The sequence below is a fragment of the Oncorhynchus mykiss genome, chromosome 10 (genome assembly GCF_057628025.1).
Source record: "Oncorhynchus mykiss isolate SJ-2025 chromosome 10, ASM5762802v1, whole genome shotgun sequence".
Taxonomy (NCBI): domain Eukaryota; kingdom Metazoa; phylum Chordata; class Actinopteri; order Salmoniformes; family Salmonidae; genus Oncorhynchus; species Oncorhynchus mykiss.
Window position 1 is genome coordinate 28,846,007 of NC_143031.1, and position 20,700 is coordinate 28,866,706.

Sequence of the window (20,700 nt, forward strand, 5' to 3'; positions counted from 1 at the left end):
TCTTGGCTGCATCTCTGATCAGTCTTCTCCTTGTATGAGCTGAAAGTTTAGAGGGACGGCCTGGTCTTGGTAGATTTGCAGTGGTCTGATACTCCTTCCATTTCAATATTATCGCTTGCACAGTGCTCCTTGGGATGTTTAAAGCTTGGGAAATCTTTTTGTATCCAAATCCGGCTTTAAACTTCTTCACAACAGTATCTCGGACCTGCCTGGTGTGTTCCTTGTTCTTCATGATGCTCTCTGCGCTTTTAACGGACCTCTGAGACTATCACAGTGCAGGTGCATTTATACGGAGACTTGATTACACACAGGTGGATTGTATTTACCATCATTAGTCATTTAGGTCAACATTGGATCATTCAGAGATCCTCACTGAACTTCTGGAGAGAGTTTGCTGCACTGAAAGTAAAGGGGCTGAATAAATTTGCACGCCCAATTTTTCAGTTTTTGATTTGTTAAAAAAGTTTGAAATATCCAATAAATGTCGTTCCACTTCATGATTGTGTCCCACTTGTTGTTGATTCTTCACAAAAAAATACAGTTTTATATCTTTATGTTTGAAGCCTGAAATGTGGCAAAAGGTCGCAAAGTTCAAGGGGGCCGAAAACTTTCGCAAGGCACTGTATCTTGGCATGGTCATCCTAATTTTACTTTTGCTGTGACACCTCTCTAATTCTTACCATCAGTTGACTGTTTCTTGTGTGTGATTTTTCAGGCAGACTAAACCTCTGACATTTGCTGACTGCATTGGAGATGAGCTGCCTGTGGGTTGGGAGGAGGCCTACGACCCCAATGTCGGGGCCTACTATGTGGATCATAACACAAGTGAGTCCAGATATACAATACTCCATAACTAAAGCTTCCTGCACCCATATTCATCACACATTTGTGGGAAAAACATGACTGGTCAAATCATGATCCAAAATTGTGATTAGCAAAAAATATTATCTCATCCATTCTTGTTTCTTATGTTCGGTCTCCCTGTCCTCTCCAATTGATCCGTCTTTCCTCATCCCCTTCTCTTCCCCCATCAGAGAGCACTCAGCTGGAGGACCCGCGGGCCCAGTGGCAGCGGGAGCAGGAGGTCATGCTGCGGGAGTACCTGGACGTGGCCAAGGATGCGCTGAGCGCCCAGAAGGAGATTTACCAGGTGAAGGAGCAGCGCCTGCGCCTGGCCCAGCAAGAGTACCTTCAGCTCAACAACGCCTGGAGGGACAGGTCCACCTCCCAGACCAGCTGTAAGGACCGGGACAAGCCAGGGGAGACAGGGTTATTGGGTGACCGAAGGGGCTAGGTGGCAATGGGGAAGAGAACTAGAGTGATAGTCTTTTAGTCTTCTGAGTGATGCAAAGCGTTTGACATCTCTGTTGGGTAGGTGCAAATAAATTTGATCATAGAATTGCAGCTCATCATAGTTTACTCAAGTTGTCAGTTATAAAACATTTAAAATAAAGTTTTAATACACGCTACAATACTTAACTTGACTCCATTCCTAAGCGTAATCCTCTGTTGTTCCTCAGACTTGAAGTGGTGATTTAAAGTACTTTGATAATACGTAGGGAATTGATGAGAAGGGCCTTGAAGTTGAATAAAGCGATGTAGAGGATTAGATAACGCCCCGGCTCACCCTCTCATCTGATCTCCCGCAGTGAATTCCAGATCATCCTCCAGCAGTAAATATGACCCAGAAATCCTCAAAGCCGAGATTGTCACTTCCAAAAGTAGGGTAAGAAACCACTCTTTCAAGTTTATCACGTTCACAAGTACAATGAAATGCCTTTGTTGCATGCGCTTTCCCAACAATGCAGTAATCAATATCAGTAGTACTATAAAACATTTTTGTAAGTAGTACAAAAACACTGTTATTTACACCGTCTCTGTACTTTATTTATGGCCTGCATTACTTGTGTTCAGTCACATTAGGAATGGATGTGTATACCCATATGTTCTTAAGTCTTCTGTTGGGGCTTAATTCTCATCCCTAAGCAGACATTAGTGCATGAAATAGGCTTAGTCCAATGGGCTGTTGCTAAGTGACTGAGTGTCCAACTCTCTTTCTCATTGTAAAGGAGGAATGTGTGTAAGTGACATCTTTGTCTGAGAACTGCACCCAGGCTTGTGTCCCAAATGGCACCTTATTCCCTATATAGTGTACTACTTTTGACCAGGGACCATAGGACTCTGGTCAAAAGCAGTGTACTACATAGGGTACAATTTTGGGACGCTTCCCAGAGCTGCCAGTTGGTGTTGTGTAACAGTAATACACTGTTGGATTATTTGTCGATTCCCCCCCCCCCCCCCCCCCCCCCACATTTCATAAAAGTACAATAAGTAAATGTTTTGTTTTAATCATATCATATTTAATCATATTAGATACGATCAGGTGCATTATCAGTTATATCCTAATTATTTTTCTGCAAGGAACAAACACGATCGGTTCTATTTGAATCAGCTGTTCCCAAATATAGCCAAATAATCAATTGTATTGCAACTGGACATGTTTTATTTCAGTAAATGTATACTGTGTGTTTCTCTCAGGTGAATATGCTGAATATTATCATATTCCCAGTAATCAATACTATTTTGACCTGGACATTTTTCATTTCAGTGAAATAACTATAGTCCTGTGTGTTTGTCTCCTTTAGGTGAATAAGCTGAAGAGAGACCTAGCCTGCATGAAACAAGAGTTGCAGTACAAAGAGCAGGGCTTTGAAACGCTGAAAGAGTAAGTGCAACCCAACCTCATTACACAATCACACTTCATAGTAGTAGGCTTCTGCTTTTTCCATACAGTTGCAGAAAGATTCCAGTTGTCAACACATCAACAACCTCGAGGCCCTCACATCTCACTATAGTCGAAATGGCAACTCGCTGCCATTTACATAGACAGTGATTCCAATGGTAATTTCAAGCATGACCTTCAAAAGGGTCAAATATCCCTATTTTTGCCTGCGAAACACAATTCTCTTGGAGTGCCTGATGTGTGGCTTCTACAATGTGTGTTGTGGAAAAATGAACGACAAGATACATAGTGGTTCTATTGGATTCCGATCCATTCTTCCGTGACCTTCATTTGATATCAAAGACATTTACCAACCCTCATGAAACAAAAATAATATACTAACACACTAACATCCTATGTCAGTCCTAAACTCTCCTTTCCCAAAGAAAATACCTTAGGATCTTTAAAAACATAAGACTGAAATAGAATAAGAGGATCTATTCTAACAGCCAGGTGGAAAAGGCTTACAGAGGCTTCATTTGTTCTAGTTCTCCTTGGCCTGTAATGGAGGAGTGCTGCTCCCCTCCCTCGCATGCACCCTCCCGCCCTCCTTTGCTCTTGGAAGAATGTGGAAAGACCTGTTGTTCTGCTGCACGCATGACTTGCTGATGACTGGCTTTACATATATGCTGCTGCCGCCACTAATGGATGGTCTCTCTCCCTGTGTCGCTGACGGGCTCTTTCCTCTCTCTCTACACCTGTGGCCCTTTAAATCCAGTTTGACTCCTGTAATGGATCCATAGTTTCTTATTGGTCACTCCTGTCTAGATTAGATCAGGATGGTTTGAAAGTGGCACAGTAGGATTATCATAGTGAAAATGAAACGTGTTTTTGTAAACAACATCCCTCTTCAACAAACTATAGAATAATAATCTGAGAGCAAAAATGTACAACTCAGATAGCACATCTTCAGGTGTACTATTTCAAGACTGTTTAATAACTCTCTCTGATTTGTTTCCACCGTGTGCCTCCCTCCAGGATCGACCACAAGGTGTCCAGCGTGCCTTACGGTGTCAAGCTTCACGATGAGCAGGCCACCCTGAACGAGGTCAAGTCCATCCGGGACGCCATCAGCTCCGGGGAGAAGGAGAAACAGGAGCTCATGCAGGTAAGCAGTGACGGTACCACCTGTATATAGCCACCGCTACTGTTATTTTCACTCATTTTTTTCTTTACCTATCTATTGTTTACCTAATACCTTTTTTTTTAAAACTTAAATTGCACTGTTGGTTAGGGTCTGTAAGTAAGCATTTCACTGTAAGGTCTACACGTGTTGTATTTGCCGCACGTGACAAATAAACATTGATTTGATGGGAGGAGCGGGGGATGAGGGAGGGAGAGGGGTTGGTGAATGGATAAGATGGGATGGCGGTCAGGTGTTGTGTGCAGAGAGAAACTCAGCAAAAAAAGAAACGTCCCCTTTTCAGGACCCTGGCCAAAGATAATTCGTAAAGATCCAAATAACTTCACAGTTTCCCATGCTTGTTCAATGAACTATAAACAATGAATGAACATGCACCTGTGGAACGGTCGTTAAGACACAAACAGCTTACAGACGGTAGGCAATTAAGGTCAGTTATGAAAATTTAGGACACTAAAGAGGCCTTTCTACGGACTCTGAAAAACATCAAAAGAAAGATGCCCAGGGTCCCTGCTCATCTGCGTGAACGTGCCTTAGGCATGCTGCAAGGAGGCATGAGGACTGCAGATGTGGCCAGGGCAATACATTGCAATGTCCGTACTGTGAGACGCCTAAGACGGCACTACAGGACGGACAGCTGATCGTCCTCAGTGGCAGACCACATGTAACAACACCTGAACAGGATCGGTACATCTAAACATCACACCTACGGGGCGGGTACAGGATGGCAGCAATGACTGCCCGAGTTGCACCAGGAACGCACAATCTCTCAGTCTCTGGTAGATGGATACCTCTTCGTCTCACACTGCTCAGTTTTCCCTCCGCTGGGGCATCACCCTCCCTCTTTTCCTCTCTCCCCTGCAACTTCTCCGTCTCCCCTCATGTCCCTGCGTCCCCTCGGCAGACGAACAGACTCATACATATTCCTGCCATGACTTTGCTGCTCAGTCAATGATGCACCAGCAGGCTGAGACTTAGAAGCTGAGACAGAGGAGTGCGTGGGTGGTATTCGCCTGCCTACTTCATGCTCCCAACTCCGCTTAGGAAATGTGGGGTGGGACGTGTGTGTGTGTGTATATACAGTGCCTTGCGAAAGTTTTCGTCCCCCTTGAACTTTGCAACCTTTTGCCACATTTCAGGCTTCAAACATAAACATATAAAACTGTATTTTTTTTGTGAAGAATCAACAACAAGTGGGACACAATCATGAAGTGGAACGACATTTATTGGATATTTCAAACTTTTTTAACAAATCAAAAACTGAAAAATTGGGCGTGCAAAATTATTCAGCCCCTTTACTTTCAGTGCAGCAAACTCTCTCCAGAAGTTCAGTGAGGATCTCTGAATGATCCAATGTTGACCTAAATGACTAATGATGATAAATACAATCCACCTGTGTGTAATCAAGTCTCCGTATAAATGCACCTGCACTGTGATAGTCTCAGAGGTCCGTTAAAAGCGCAGAGAGCATCATGAAGAACAAGGAACACACCTGGCAGGTCCGAGATACTGTTGTGAAGAAGTTTAAAGCCGGATTTGGATACAAAAAGATTTCCCAAGCTTTAAACATCCCAAGGAGCACTGTGCAAGCGATAATATTGAAAAGGAAGGAGTATCAGACCACTGCAAATCTACCAAGACCAGGCCGTCCCTCTAAACTTTCAGCTCATACAAGGAGAAGACTGATAAGAGATGCAGCCAAGAGGCCCATGATCACTCTGGATGAACTGCAGAGATCTACAGCTGAGGTGGGAGACTCTGTCCATAGGACAACAATCAGTCATATATTGCACAAATCTGGCCTTTGTGGAAGAGTGGCAAGAAGAAAGCCATTTCTTAAAGATATCCATAAAAAGTGTTGTTTAAAGTTTGCCACAAGCCACCTGGGAGACACACCAAACATGTGGAAGAAGATGCTCTGGTCAGATGAAACCAAAATTGAACTTTTTGGCAACAATGCAAAACGTTATGTTTGGCGTAAAAACAACACAGCTGAACACACCATCCCCACTGTCAAACATGGTGGTGGCAGCATCATGGTTTGGGCCTGCTTTTCTTCAGCAGGGACAGGGAAGATGGTTAAAATTGATGGGAAGATGGATGGAGCCAAATACAGGACCATTCTGGAAGAAAACCTGATGGAGTCTGCAAAAGACCTGAGACTGGGACGGAGATTTGTCTTCCAACAAGACAATGATCCAAAACATAAAGCAAAATCTACAATGGAATGGTTCAAAAATAAACATATCCAGGTGTTAGAATGGCCAAGTCAAAGTCCAGACCTGAATCCAATCGAGAATCTGTGGAAAGAACTGAAAACTGCTGTTCACAAATGCTCTCCATCCAACCTCACTGAGCTTGAGCTGTTTTGCAAGGAGGAATGGGAAAAAATTTCAGTCTCTCGATGTGCAAAACTGATAGAGACATACCCCAAGCGACTTACAGCTGTAATCGCAGCAAAAGGTGGCGCTACAAAGTATTAACTTAAGGGAGCTGAATAATTTTGCACGCACAATTTTTCAGTTTTTGATTTGTTAAAAAAGTTTGAAATATCCAATAAATGTCGTTCCACTTCATGATTGTGTCCCACTTGTTGTTGATTCTTCACAAAAAAATACAGTTTTATATCTTTATGTTTGAAGCCTGAAATGTGGCAAAAGGTCACAAAGTTCAAGGGGGCCGAATACTTTCGCAAGGCACTGTATGTGTGTGATATATATATATATATATATATATATATAGCAGCTGTAGAAAACAACAACGTGTTTGTTAGTTAATAGGGGCTGGGTTGTGTTTAATAATGCATAGCCCCCATGATCCCCCCCCCCCCCCCCACTGGGATGCCTCACCTCCTCAGCCTTCTGCCACTGACAGTTCAGTTGTATGTGTGTTGGCCTTGCAGTGTCTGTCTGACTGCAGTGTGTGAGTACATTTACATGATCATATAATTAGATATTAAACTGATTGTGGCAGTAGACGAATTATGGCATTAGTCATGTAAACACCTTACTTTGCTTATCTTAATCGGCGTAAGGTCATATTTTAAGTAAGCATATGCCGATTAAAACACCTGATTTTCTGAGCAATCGCCTTAATCAGCGTGAAAGCGGTGTATTTGATCCGCACATGTTCTAGCACGAACTTCCTCCTTTTGCGCGACCGAAGTGATTTCAGAAGAACAAAGTGTGCATCTATAGAAATTGGTTTCACATATAAACTTTACACTACATGGCCTAAAGTATGTGGAAACCCCTTCAAATTATTGGATTCTGTTATTTCAGCCACATCCCTTACTGACAAGTGTAAAAAATTTTAAAAAATCGAGCACACAGCCATGCAATCCTCATAGACAAACATTGTCAGTAGAATGGCCTGTACCAAAGAGCTCAGTGGCTTTCAACGTGGCATCGTCATAGGATGCCACCTTTCCAACAAGTCATTTGGTCAAATTTCTGCCCAGCTAGAGCTACTCTGGTCAACTGTAAGTGCTGTTATTGTGAAGTGGAAACGGCTAGGAGTGGGACCTCCAAGTGCTGAAGCGCAAAGCGCGTAAAAATCTTCTGTCCTCTGCAACACTCCCTACTGAGTTCCAAACTGCATCTGGAAGAAATGTCAGCAGAAGAACTGTTCATCGGGAGCTTCATGAAGTGGGTTTCCATGCGGAATGCCAAGTGTCGGCTGGAATTGTGTAAAGCTCCATTGGCCTCTGGAGCAGTGGAAACACGTTTTCTGAAGTGATTAATTACGCTCCACCATCTGCCAGTCCGACGGACGAATCTGGGTTTGGCGGATGCCAGGAGAACACTACCTGCCCGAAATGCATAGTGCCAACTATAAAGTTTGGTGGAGGAGGAATAATGCTCTGGGGCTGTTTTTCATGCTTTGGGCTAGGCCCCTTAGTTCCAGTGAAGGGAAATCTAGACGGTTCTGTGCTTCCAACTTTGTGGCAATAGTTTGGGGAAGGCCCTTTCCTGTTTCAGCATGACCGTGCCCCTGTGCACAAAGCGAGGCGAATAAAGAAATGGTTTATCGAGATCTGTGTGGAAGAACTTGACTGGCTTGCACAGAGCCCTGGCCTCAACCCCATCAAACACCTTTGGGATGAAATTTAATTTTGACTGCGAGCCTGGCCTAATCGCCCAACATCAGTGCCCGACCTCACTATGCTTTTGTGGCTGTGTGGAAGCAAGTCCCCACAGCAATGTTCCAATATCTAGTGGAAAGCCTTCCTAGAAGGAGTGGAGGTTGTTAAGCAGCAAATGGGGGACCAACTACATATTCATGTCCATGATTTTGGATTGAGATGTTGAGATGTACTTCTGGTGATGTAGAGTATACGTTACCTTCGGAAAGTATTCAGACCCCTTTACTTTTTCAACATTTTGTTTGTTACAGCCTTATTCTAAAATGGATTTAAATGTTTTTCCTCAGCAATCTACACACAATACCCTATAATGACTAAGCAAAAACTGGTTTGTAGATATTTTGCAAATGTATTAAAAAAATAAACATACCTTATTTATATAAGTATTCAGACCCTTTGCTATGAAACTCAAAATTGAACTCCGGTGCATCCTGTTTCCATTGATCATCCTTGATGTTTCTACAACTTGATTGGAGCCCACCTGTGCTAAATTCAATTGATTGGACATGATTTAGAAAGGCACACACCTCTATGTAAGGTCCCACAGTTGACAGTGCATGTCAGAGCAAAAACCAAGCCATGAGGTCAAAGGAATTGTCCGTAGAGCTCTGAGAAACGATTGTGGTGAGGCACAGATCTGGGGAAAGGTACCAAAACATGTCTGCAGCGTTGAAGGTCCCCAAAAACACAGTAGCCTCCATCATTCTTAAATGAAACTAGTTTGGAACCACCAAGACTCTTCCTAGAGCTGGCCAAACTGAGCAATCGGGGGAGAAAGACATTGGTCAGGGAGGTGACCAAGAATCTGATGGTCACTGACAGAGCTCTAGAGTTCCTCCTGTGGAGATGGTTGTCCTTCTGGAAGTTTCTCCCATCTCTGCAGCACTCTACCAATCAGGCCTTTAAGGTAGAGTGGCCAGATGGAAGCCACTTCAGTAAAAGACAGCCCGCTTGGAGCTTGCCAAAAGGCACCTAAAGACTCTCAGACCATGAGAAACAAGATTCTCTGGTCTGATGAAACCAGTATTGAACTCTTTGGCCTGTATTCCAAGCTTCACATCTGGAGGAAACCAGGCACCATCCCTACGGTGAAGCATGGTGGTAGCAGCATCATGCTCTGGGGATGTTTTTCATCGGCAGGGACTGGGAGACTAGTCCAGGATCGAGGGTAAGTTGAACTGCGCAAAGTACAGAGAGATCCTTGATAAAAACCTGCTCCAGAGCGCTTAGAACCTCTGACTGGAGCGAAGGTTCACGTTCAAACAGGACAACAACCCTAAGCACAAAGCCAAGACCACACAAAGTCTCCAACTTCAGCGATTTTTGCAATTCGTTCCAGTCACAGGCAGCAGAGAACTGGAACGAAAGGCGGCCAAATGAGGTGTTGGCTTTAGGGATGATCAGTGAGATACACCTGCTGGAGCGCGTGCTACCCGATCGAACATCTCTTCAGAGACCTGAAAAGTGCTTCAACAAAGTACTGAGTAAAGGGTCTGAATACTTATGTAAATGTGTTATTTCAGTTTTAAATTTGTAATAAATTAGCAAAATGTTAAAACATCTGTTTTTGCTTGTCATTATGCTTGTCATTTGGCCGCCTTTCGTTCCAGTTCTCTGCTGCCTGTGACTGGAACGAATTGCAAAAATCGCTGAAGTTGGAGACTTTTATCTCCCTCACCAACTTCAAACATCTGCTATCTGAGCAGCTAACCGATCGCTGCCGCTGTACGTAGTCTATCGGTAAATAGCCCACCCCCCAAAAAATTATATATATATATATATATATATATATATATATATATATATATATATATATATATATATATATATATATATATATATATATATATATATATATATATATATATATATATACATATATACAGTGCCTCGCGAAAGTATTCGGCCCCCTTGAACTTTGCGACCTTTTGCCACATTTCAGGCTTCAAACATAAAGATATAAAACTGTATTTTTTTGTGAAGAATCAACAACAAGTGGGACACAATCATGAAGTGGAACGACATTTATTGGATATTTCAAACTTTTTTAACAAATCAAAAACTGAAAAATTGGGCGTGCAAAATTATTCAGCCCCCTTAAGTTAATACTTTGTAGCGCCACCTTTTGCTGCGATTACAGCTGTAAGTCGCTTGGGGTATGTTTCTATCAGTTTTGCACATCGAGAGACTGACATTTTTTCCCATTCCTCCTTGCAAAACAGCTCGAGCTCAGTGAGGTTGGATGGAGAGCATTTGTGAACAGCAGTTTTCAGTTCTTTCCACAGATTCTCTATTGGATTCAGGTCTGGACTTTGACTTGGCCATTCTAACACCTGGATATGTTTATTTTTGAACCATTCCATTGTAGATTTTGCTTTATGTTTTGGATCATTGTCTTGTTGGAAGACAAATCTCCGTCCCAGTCTCAGGTCTTTTGCAGACTCCATCAGGTTTTCTTCCAGAATGGTCCTGTATTTGGCTCCATACATCTTCCCATCAATTTTAACCATCTTCCCTGTCCCTGCTGAAGAAAAGCAGGCCCAAACCATGATGCTGCCACCACCATGTTTGACAGTGGGCATGGTGTGTTCAGGGTGATGAGCTGTGTTGCTTTTACGCCAAACATAACGTTTTGCATTGTTGCCAAAAAGTTCAATTTTGGTTTCATCTGACCAGAGCACCTTCTTCCACATGTTTGGTGTGTCTCCCAGGTGGCTTGTGGCAAACTTTAAACAACACTTTTTATGGATATCTTTAAGAAATGGCTTTCTTCTTGCCACTCTTCCATAAAGGCCAGATTTGACTGATTGTTGTCCTATGGACAGAGTCTCCCACCTCAGCTGTAGATCTCTGCAGTTCATCCAGAGTGATCATGGGCCTCTTGGCTGCATCTCTGATCAGTCTTCTCCTTGTATGAGCTGAAAGTTTAGAGGGACGGCCAGGTCTTGGTAGATTTGCAGTGGTCTGATACTCCTTCCATTTCAATATTATTGCTTGCACAGTGCTCCTTGGGATGTTTAAAGCTTGGGAAATATTTTTGTATCCAAATCCGGCTTTAAACTTCTTCACAACAGTATCTCGGACCTGCCTGGTGTGTTCCTTGTTCTTCATGATGCTCTCTGCGCTTTTAACGGACCTCTGAGACTATCACAGTGCAGGTGCATTTATACGGAGACTTGATTACACACAGGTGGATTGTATTTATCATCATTAGTCATTTAGGTCAACATTGGATCATTCAGAGATCCTCACTGAACTTCTGGAGAGAGTTTGCTGCACTGAAAGTAAAGGGGCTGAATAATTTTTCAGTTTTTCAGTTTTTGATTTGTTAAAAAAGTTTGAAATATCCAATAAATGTCGTTCCACTTCATGATTGTGTCCCACTTGTTGTTGATTCTTCACAAAAAAAATACAGTTTTATATCTTTATGTTTGAAGCCTGAAATGTGGCAAAAGGTCGCAAAGTTCAAGGGGGCCGAATACTTTCGCAAGGCACTGTATATAAAAAAAAATCCTACTGTGTTATTGACTTGTTAATTGTTTACTCCATGTGTAACTCTGTGTTGTCTGTTCACACTGCTATGCTTTATCTTGGCCAGGTCGCAGTTGCAAATGAGAACTTGTTCTCAACTAGCCTACCTGGTTAAATAAAGGTGAAAAAAAAAATGTGTAGATTTGATGAGGGGGAAAAAAACAATGCATTTTAGAATAAGGCTGTTACAAAATGTGGAAAAAGTTAAGAGGTCTGAATACTTTCCAATGGCACTGTATGTCCGAACTCGGAATCAAATATGCGCCACAAAAAAAACATGGTCACTGTGGTAGAACGTTTATTTTGATTGGCTATTTTCGGCATTTATCGAAGTCCCATAAGGTAGACTGATGAACGTTGTGTGTGTATAAAATGCAACATGCAACAATTTGGAATGATTTTACTGAGTTACAGTTCATATAAGGAAATCGGGCAATTGAAATGCATTTCACATGATTGGCTGGTCTCAGACAATGTTGCAGGTGAAGAAGCCGGCTGTGGAGGTCCTGGGCTGGCGATGTGGTTGTGATGCCGGTTGGACTTAATGCCAAATTCTCTTAACGACGGAGGCATCTTATGGTAGAGAAATTAACATTCAATTCCCTGGCAACAGCTCTAGTGGACATTCCTGCAGTCAGCATGCCAATTCACGCTCCCTCAACTTGAGTTGTCTGTGGCATTGTGTTGTGTGACAAATCTGTACATTTTAGAGTGGCCTTTTCTTGTCCCCAGCTCAAGGTTCACCTGTGTAATGATCATGCTGTTTAATCAGCTTCTTGATATGCCACACTTGTCAGGTGGTTGGATTATTTTGACAAGAAGAAATGCTCACTAAAAGGGATGTAAACAAATTTGTGCACGTTTTTTGAGAAATAAGCTATTTGTGAGTATGGACAAGTTCTGGGATCTTTAATTTCAGCTCATGAGACAAACACTTTACATGTTGCTTATATTTCAGTGTATTATTCTGACCATTCACAATCGTATCACTGTACTCTATGAAGCTTGCCCTACTCAGTCAGCATTATGTCCAAGGGGAGCCTCGGTGGCTGTCTTCTTTGCTGTTTCTACTTGTTTACAATAGTCAAGATAAGGTTTATTCCACTCCATGCTTCAGCGCTGAGCCATGTATGAAATCTATCAACAACCTTAAAGACCAGCACAGATTTAAAAGTAGGTTACTGTTTTTGGCCACTGTTTCAAAAAGGTTTCCCATTTCAAAAACACATCTTTATGCAATGTACAGTACTTGTCTACAAGTATCTGCAAAATATTGAAACGCATGAGTATTTGGGGGAAACAAAGTATATTGAAAGTAGGTGCTTCCACACAGGTGTGGTTCCTGAAATAATTAATAAATTAACATCCCATCATGCTTAGGGTCATGTATAAAAATCTAGGGCAGGCCATTATTTTGGGTACCATGGTTATAGCATGACAATGCCCCCATCCACAGGGCACTGAATGGTTTGATAAATATGACAATTATGTATGCCATGTCAGTCACCAGGCTTCAACCCAATTGAATATTTTGAAGTGGCGACTGAGACAGTGTTTTGCACCACCATTAACAAAACACCAAGTTATGGAATGTATTGTGGAAGAATGGTGTTGCATCCCTACAATAGAGTTCCAGACCCTTGTAGAATCTAAACCACGGTGCATTGAAACTGTTCTGGTTCATGGTGGCCCAACACCATATTAAGACACTTTATGTTGGTGTTTCCTTTTAGACAGAGATAAAGGTAACTGCCTATCTCTATGATGATGAAATGTGTTATAGATTTATACCAAAGGATAGGAGCTTTGTGAATGTAAGACACGCAGCACAGGACATAAAACATACTATTCCATTTTGATTTCACTATCTCTGATTTTGTTAAACCTGTATGTGTCGGTCTCCTCTCCCTGTAGAAACTAGCAGTGCTTAAGGATGGCTTCCAGTTGGACTCGGTGGGTTCTCAGTCTGACCTGTGGGGCAGCAGCCCCTCCCTGGCCAACTCTGAGCTGTACATCCCCCGCCTCTACTCCGAAGCCGGATCCCAGACCAACATACCTGCTGAGGTGAGCGGGGGGGGGGGGGGGAAGACAATAGACTGAAATTGTGAGGGAATACCTGGACTTGTCCAATAGGAAATGCTTTGTTTTAATTTTCCGTCTCAAAATGTTTCCTTTTGGTGTGCCCTAATGAACAGGAACAAGGTTACAATGCACTGGTTGCGTCACTAATTGATCAGAATGTAGCTTTGTCACACACCTTGATTTTTGTTTGATATAGTTTGTGACCAACACCAACAACTTGGCAGAGAAGGTGCGACTGAGCCTGAAGTATGAAGAAGCAAATAGAAGGTAACTTGTGTAACCCAGATGACTCATTCTCAACACAACCCATCAGTCTATATATAAACTCAGCAAAAAAAGTAACGTCCTCTTACTGTCAACTGTGTTTATTTTCAGCAAACTTAACATGTGTAAATATTTGTATGAACATAAGATTCAACAACTGAGACAAATGGAACAAGTTCCACAGACATGTGACTAACAAAAATGGAATAATGTGTCCCTGAACAAAGGGGGGTCAAAATCAAATGTAACAGTCAGTATCTGGTGTGGCCACCAGCTGCATTAAGTACTGCAGTGCATCTCCTCCTCAAGGACTGCACCAGATTTGCCAGTTCTTGCTGTGAGATGTTACCCCACTTTTCCACCAAGGCACCTGCAAGTTCCCAGACATTTCTGGGTGGAATGGCCCTAGCCCTCACCCTCCGATCCAACAGGTCCCAGACGTGCTCAATGGGATTGAGATCCGGGCTCTTCGCTGGCCATGGCAGAACACTGACATTCCTGTCTTACAGGAAATCACGAACCGAACGAGCAGTATGGCTGGTGGCATTGTAATGCTGGAGGGTCATGTCAGGATGAGCCTGCAGGAAGGGTACCACATGAGGGAGGTGGATGCAACTTCCCTGCAACGCACAGCTTTGAGATTGCCTGCAATGACAATAAGCTCAGTCCGATGATGCTGTGACACACCGCCCCAGACCATCACAGACCCTCCACCTCCAAATTGTTCAGGCCTCGGTGTAACGCTCATTCCTTCGACGATAAACGCGAATCCGACCATCACCCCTGGTGAGACAAAACCGCACCTCGTCAGTAAAGAGCACTTTTTGCCAGCGACGGTGGGTTTGTGCCCATAGGCGATGTTGTTGCCAGTGATGTCTGATGAGGACCTGCCTTGCAACAGGCCTACAAGCCCTCAGTCCACCCTCTCTCAGCCTATTGCGGACAGTCTGGGCATTGATGAAGGGATTGTGCGTGCCTGGTGTAACTCGTGCAGTTGTTGTTGCCATCCTGTACCTGTCCCGCAGGTGTGATGTTTGGATGTACTGATCCTGTGCAGGTGTTGTTACATGTGGTCTGCCACTGCGAGGAAGATCAGCTGTCCATCCTGTCTCCCTGTAGTGCTCTCTTAGGCGTCTCACAGTACGGACATTGCAAGGTATTGCCCTGGCCACATCTGCAGTCCTCATGCCTCCTTGCAGCATGCCTAAGGCACGTTCACACTGATGAGCAGGGACCCTGGGCATCTTTCTGTTGGTGTTTTTCAGAGTCAGTAGAAAGGCCTCTTTAGTGTCCTAAGTTTTCATAACTGTTTCTAAAAAAAATGTATTTGACCTTTTATTTAAACAGGTAGGCTAGTTGAGAAGTTCTCATTTACAACTGTGACCTAGTCGAGATAAAGCAAAGCAGTGCGACACAAACAACAACAGAGTTACACATGGAATAAACAAACATTCAGTCAATAACACAATAGAAACGTCTATACAGTGTGCAAATGAGGTAAGATAAGGGAGGAAAGGCAATAAATAGGCCATAGTGTGGAAATAATTACAATTTAGCAATTAAACACTGGGGTGGTAGATGTGCAGAAGATGAATGTGCAAGTAGAGATACTGGAGTGCAAAGGAGCAAAAAAATAAATAACTGTATGGGGATGAGGTAGTTGGATGGGCTATTTATAGATGGGCTATGTGAAGTGATCTGTGAGCTGCTCTGACAGCTGGTGCTTAAAGTTAGAGTGGGGGATATGAGTCTCTAGCTTCAGTGATTTTCGCAATTCGTTCCAGTCATTGGCAGCAGAGAACTGGAAGGAAAGGCGGCCAAAGGAGGAATTGGCTTTGGGGGTGACAAGTGAAAGATACTTGCTGGAGTGTGTTATGGGTGGGTGCTGCTATGGTGACCAATGAGCTGAGGTAAGGTGGGGCTTTACCTAGCAAAGACTTATAGATGACCTGGAGCCAGTGGGTTTGGCAACGAATATTTATTTATTTATTTTACCTTTATTTAACCAGGTAGGCAAGTTGAGAACAAGTTCTCATTTACAATTGCGACCTGGCCAAGATAAAGCAAAGCAGTTCGACAGATACAACAACACAGAGTTACACATGGAGTAAAACAAACATACAGTCAATAATAAAGTATAAACAAGTCTATATACAATGTGAGCAAATGAGGTGAGAAGGGAGGTAAAGGCAAAAAAAAAAAGGCCTTGGTGGCAAAGTAAATACAATATAGCAAGTAAAACACTGGAATGGTAGTTTTGCAATGGAAGAATGTGCAAAGTAGAAATAAAAATAATGGGGTGCAAAGGAGCAAAATAAATAAATACATTAAATACAGTTTGGAAAGAGGTAGTTGATAGGGCTAAATTATAGGTGGGCTATGTACAGGTGCAGTAATCTGTGAATATGAAGCTAGGGCCAGCCAACGAGAGCATACAGGTCGCAGTGGTGGGTAGTATATGGGGCTTTGGTGACAAAACGGATGGCACTGTGATGAACTGCATCCAATTTGCTGAGTAGAGTGTTGGAGGCTATTTTGTGAATGACATCGCCGAAGTCAAGGATCGGTAGGATAGTCAGTTTTACAAGGGTATGTTTGGCAGCATGAGTGAAGGAGGCTTTGTTGCGAAATAGGAAGCCGATTCTTGATTTAATTTTGGATTGGAGATGCTTAATGTGAGTCTGGAAGGAGAGTTTACAATCTAACCAAACACCTAGATATTTGTAGTTGTCCACATATTCTTAGTCAGAACCGTCCAGAGTAGTGATGCTGGACGGACGGGCAGGTGCGGGCAGCGATCGGTTGAAGAGCATGCATTTAGTTTTACTTGCATTTAAGAGCAGTTGGAGGCCACAGAAGGAGAGTTGTATGGCGTTGAAGCTCGTCTGGAGGTTAGTTAACACAGTGTCCAAAAAAGGGCCAGAAGTATACAGAATGTTATCGTCTGCATAGAGGTGGATCAGAGAATCACCAGCAGCAAGAGTGACATCATTGAGAAAGGAGTTGGCCCGAGAATCGAACCCTATGGCACCCCCATAGAGACTGCCAGAGGTCCGGACAACAGGTCCTCCGGTTTGACACAAGGAACTCTGTCAGAGAAGTAGTTGGTGAACCAGGCGAGGCAGTAATTTGAGAAACCAAGGCTGTTAAGTCTGCCGATAAGAATGTGGTGATTGACAGAGTCAAGCCTTGGCCAGGTCGATGAATACGGCTGCACAGTATTGTCTCTTATCGATGGCGGTTTTGATATTGTTTAGGACCTTGAGCGTGGCTGAGGTGCACCCATGACCAGCTCTGAAACCAGATTGTATAGTGGCAAAGGTATGGTGGGATTCGAAATGGTTGGTGATCTATTTGTTAACTTGGCTTTCAAAGACCTTAGTAAGGCAGGGTAGGATGGATATAGGTCTGTAACAGTTTGGGTCTAGTCTAGATTGTCACCTCCTTTGAAGAGGGGGAGGACCGCGGCAGCTTTCCAATCTTTGGGAATCTCAGACGATACGAAAGCGAGGTTGAACAGGCTAGTAATAGGGGTTGCAACAATTGTGGCAGATTATTTTAGGAAGAGGGTCCAGATTGTCTAGCCCTGCTGATTTGTAGGGGTCCAGATTTTGCAGCTCTTACAGAACATTGGCTATCTGGATTTGGGTGAAGGAGAAATGGGGAGGCTTGGACAAGTTGCTGAGAGGGGGGTGCAGGGCTGTTGACCGGGGTAGGGTTAGTCAGGTGGAAAGCACGGCCAGCTGTAAAAAAAATGCTTATTGAAATTCTCAATTATTGTGGATTTATCAGTGGTGACAGTGTTTCCTAGCCTCAGTGCGGTGGGCAGCTGGGAGGAGGTGCTCTTATTCTCCATGGACATTAGTGTCCCAGAACATTTTGGAGTTTGTGCTACAGGATGCAAATTTATGTTTGAAAAAGCTAGCCTTTGCTTTCCTAACTGCCTGTGTATATTGGTTCGTAACTTCCCTGAAAAGTGTGACCTTAATTGCCTACCGTCTGTAAGCTGTTAGTGTCTTAAAGACCGTTCCACAGGTGCATGTTCATTAATTGTTTATGGTTCATTGAACAAGCATAGGAAACGGTGTTGAAACCCTTTACAATGAAGATCTGTGAAGTTATTTGGATTTTTACAAATTTTCTTTCTTTGAAAGACAGGGACCTGAAAAGGGAACATTTTATTTTTTTGCTGAGTTATATAAGTAACAAATAATAAAGAGCAGCAGTAAAATAACAATAGCAAGACTATGTACAATGCTGCGGGGCACCGGTTAGTCGAGGTAATGTGTACATGTAGGTAGAGTTATTAAAGTGACTATGCATAGATAATAACAGAGTAGCAGTGGTGTAAAAGAGGGAGCAGGGTGGGGGGGCAATGCAAATAGTGTGGGTAGCCATTTGATTAGCTCATGAGCACTTATAATGACTTAGAAGTCATATCTCTTTTAAACCTCTCCTCCACATGATTAAATAGAACTTAAGTAGCCTTACAAGAACCCTTGGCTTGTGTGAGCCGGAACGGCTCGTAGGAGCCTGTTTTTGTAGCATCAGGCTGCTTGATGTACAAGTACACCCCCTGGACTCTAGTCTATTGCAGGGCCTTAGAAAAGGAGAACATATAAATACAACATAATAGAACATTAAATATACACTCTCTATGCTCTCCTCTCTCCACCTCCAGGATTGCCACCATCGAGGTGCAGATAGCCAAGCTGGACAGTGAGGCGTGGCCAGGGCTGCTGGACCCAGAGCGTGACCGCCTCATCCTCATCAATGAGAAGGAGGAGCTACTCAAGGAGCTGCAATACATCAAGCCTTGCAAGAAAGTGCCCATTGACCAGGAGAAGATAGAGACACAAAAGAAAAGGCTTGAGAGAGACCTGCAGGCTGCCAGGGACAACCAGAGCAAGGCCCTGACCGAGAGGTGAGGGGAGAGGATTTATAGCTACTTGGCGGGGTGCAAAGTCATTGCAAACATTGTGGGCAGCAAACACAAAATTGTTTAATTAGAACAGTGTGAGGCTAAATTGTTTGGGCAATAAAGGTGGGGGAAACCTTGGTCAGCATGGGGCTTATAGACATTGAGTGATCACTCCTTCCCTGGGTAAAGTCACGGCCAGGGAACGAGGGATAAATGAGAGAGGGAACAGAGCTGCACACCAGGAAAGCATCATGGTCACATACAATAATACAGGAGATGAAATTAGTCACTCTCTTCTCAGTAAACTTTTGCCACTTTTTGGAGTTTGTGTTCCATTAGTCAGCACCTCACAAAAAGAGTGCATTTTTACATTTGTTTTATACAGCACCTGTTAATGCTAGCGAGGGAACAGGTCAGCGGGGCTGTTGCATGAAGGAGAGAGGAGGACATTGGAACCCCGCTGGAACTAGGCTACAGTATATTCACTGACAGGGAATAGATAGGCAGAGCAAGGCCCCCTGCCCTGCTGATAACAACCTACTGAACTGTGCTTTAACTGCAGTGAAAAGACATGGTTTAAGTAATATGACTGTTACATAAGCCCAGAAGGTTTACTCCCTAATGGGGACCTGGTGTAAGACTTACTCCAAGACACACAACACTGCTCTTTTTGTTGTGTTGGATGCTTTGATCCGCATAGCCTTTTTTCATGACATTCCTGGTTCATGGTTGTGATTGGATCATAGACATTGATAGTGTAGTGTAGAAGCCCCTCCCCCTAGCCTCTTACCTGGAACTAGCCTTCTCTAAGGTCCATACTTACTGTTTAGTGGTTGGAAATCTGCACTCTGGATGAGGTAACCAAGGAGACTATACCAATTAGGCCTATTTTCACTCTTTCTCTTCTATTTCTCTTACTTTCCCATATATCCTCTTTCCTTCTCTAATTTTCTTTCATTTTCTTTTTTTTTTTATCTCTCTCTCCCCCACTCATCTCTCTCTCCCATATGTAACTCGAGCATCACAAACAGGGGATGTAGGGTGGACGCAAAATAGCCTTTTTTAACAAGCTCGTTTAATATTTGAAGTCAGAAGTATCTGCTCGTTGAGGAAGAAAATAACCTTTAGCTCTTATAACTGTTTATAATGCTGTAATTACTCTAGTTTGTAAGAACATTGTATTAAGATGTTGTAATTATGTAATTGTATGGTCATGTAGTTGGTTGTTTTTTTTTATTACCCAAGTAGAATAGGGCCTGTTTCTTCTGCTTGCATTATCATTTTTTTGACCTAACATTTCTGGTGTTTTGTCTTTTCTATCAGATTAAGATTGCACTGTAAGAGGAACAAGCTGGTGAGAGAGCTGGAGGAGATGGTTCGCCTGGCCTCATCATTACACACTCAGCTCAAGAGGTACATTTACTCACCTAAACAACACATTCAGCAACTGTCACCCAGCTATAACACAGCACTACCACGCTGCCAGTTCAGGAGGCACAATCACTTAAATGTATCGACTTAAAATGTAAACTCCACAACTGAATGTGCACATTCCAAATGAAAAATGAATAAGAAGACCTTGGAGACATGGGCAATGTTTTAACTGTGGAGGGCTTGGCATTTTAGATTTACCTCACAACCTGCCTGGTGCCTTGAGCTTACCCACAACCCTTTGAGGGGAAGGAGTCAAACTTCAATCCAGGGTCTTCAAAGGTCTACATTCACCTCATCTTAAAGGAGCATCTTTCATTTATAGAGCTCCATAAATTCACATAAGATTCTAGACTACAGTATTTTATCTTCTGAGTGGCTCGTATGATTCATTCAGTTCTATG

At 43.0% G+C, this 20,700-nt stretch overlaps 1 protein-coding gene across 5 annotated transcripts in view; it reads left to right on the top strand.

Annotated features, from left to right (window-relative positions):
* Positions 1 to 20,700, top strand: part of LOC110533610 (protein KIBRA) — a 50,105-nt gene that overhangs the window by 6,067 nt on the left and 23,338 nt on the right. For all 5 annotated transcript variants that reach the window (XR_016483641.1, XM_021617997.3, XM_090186307.1 and 2 more), the window contains 9 exons: positions 716 to 825; positions 1,035 to 1,238; positions 1,650 to 1,726; positions 2,646 to 2,725; positions 3,761 to 3,890; positions 13,513 to 13,662; positions 13,877 to 13,947; positions 18,626 to 18,868; positions 20,189 to 20,278. Coding sequence is in view for 4 of the 5 variants with exons in the window: in XM_021617997.3 (XP_021473672.3) it covers positions 716 to 825; positions 1,035 to 1,238; positions 1,650 to 1,726; positions 2,646 to 2,725; positions 3,761 to 3,890; positions 13,513 to 13,662; positions 13,877 to 13,947; positions 18,626 to 18,868; positions 20,189 to 20,278 (1,155 nt within the window). In the remaining variant the exon portion in view is untranslated. The remainder of the gene's footprint in view (positions 1 to 715; positions 826 to 1,034; positions 1,239 to 1,649; positions 1,727 to 2,645; positions 2,726 to 3,760; positions 3,891 to 13,512; positions 13,663 to 13,876; positions 13,948 to 18,625; positions 18,869 to 20,188; positions 20,279 to 20,700) is intronic.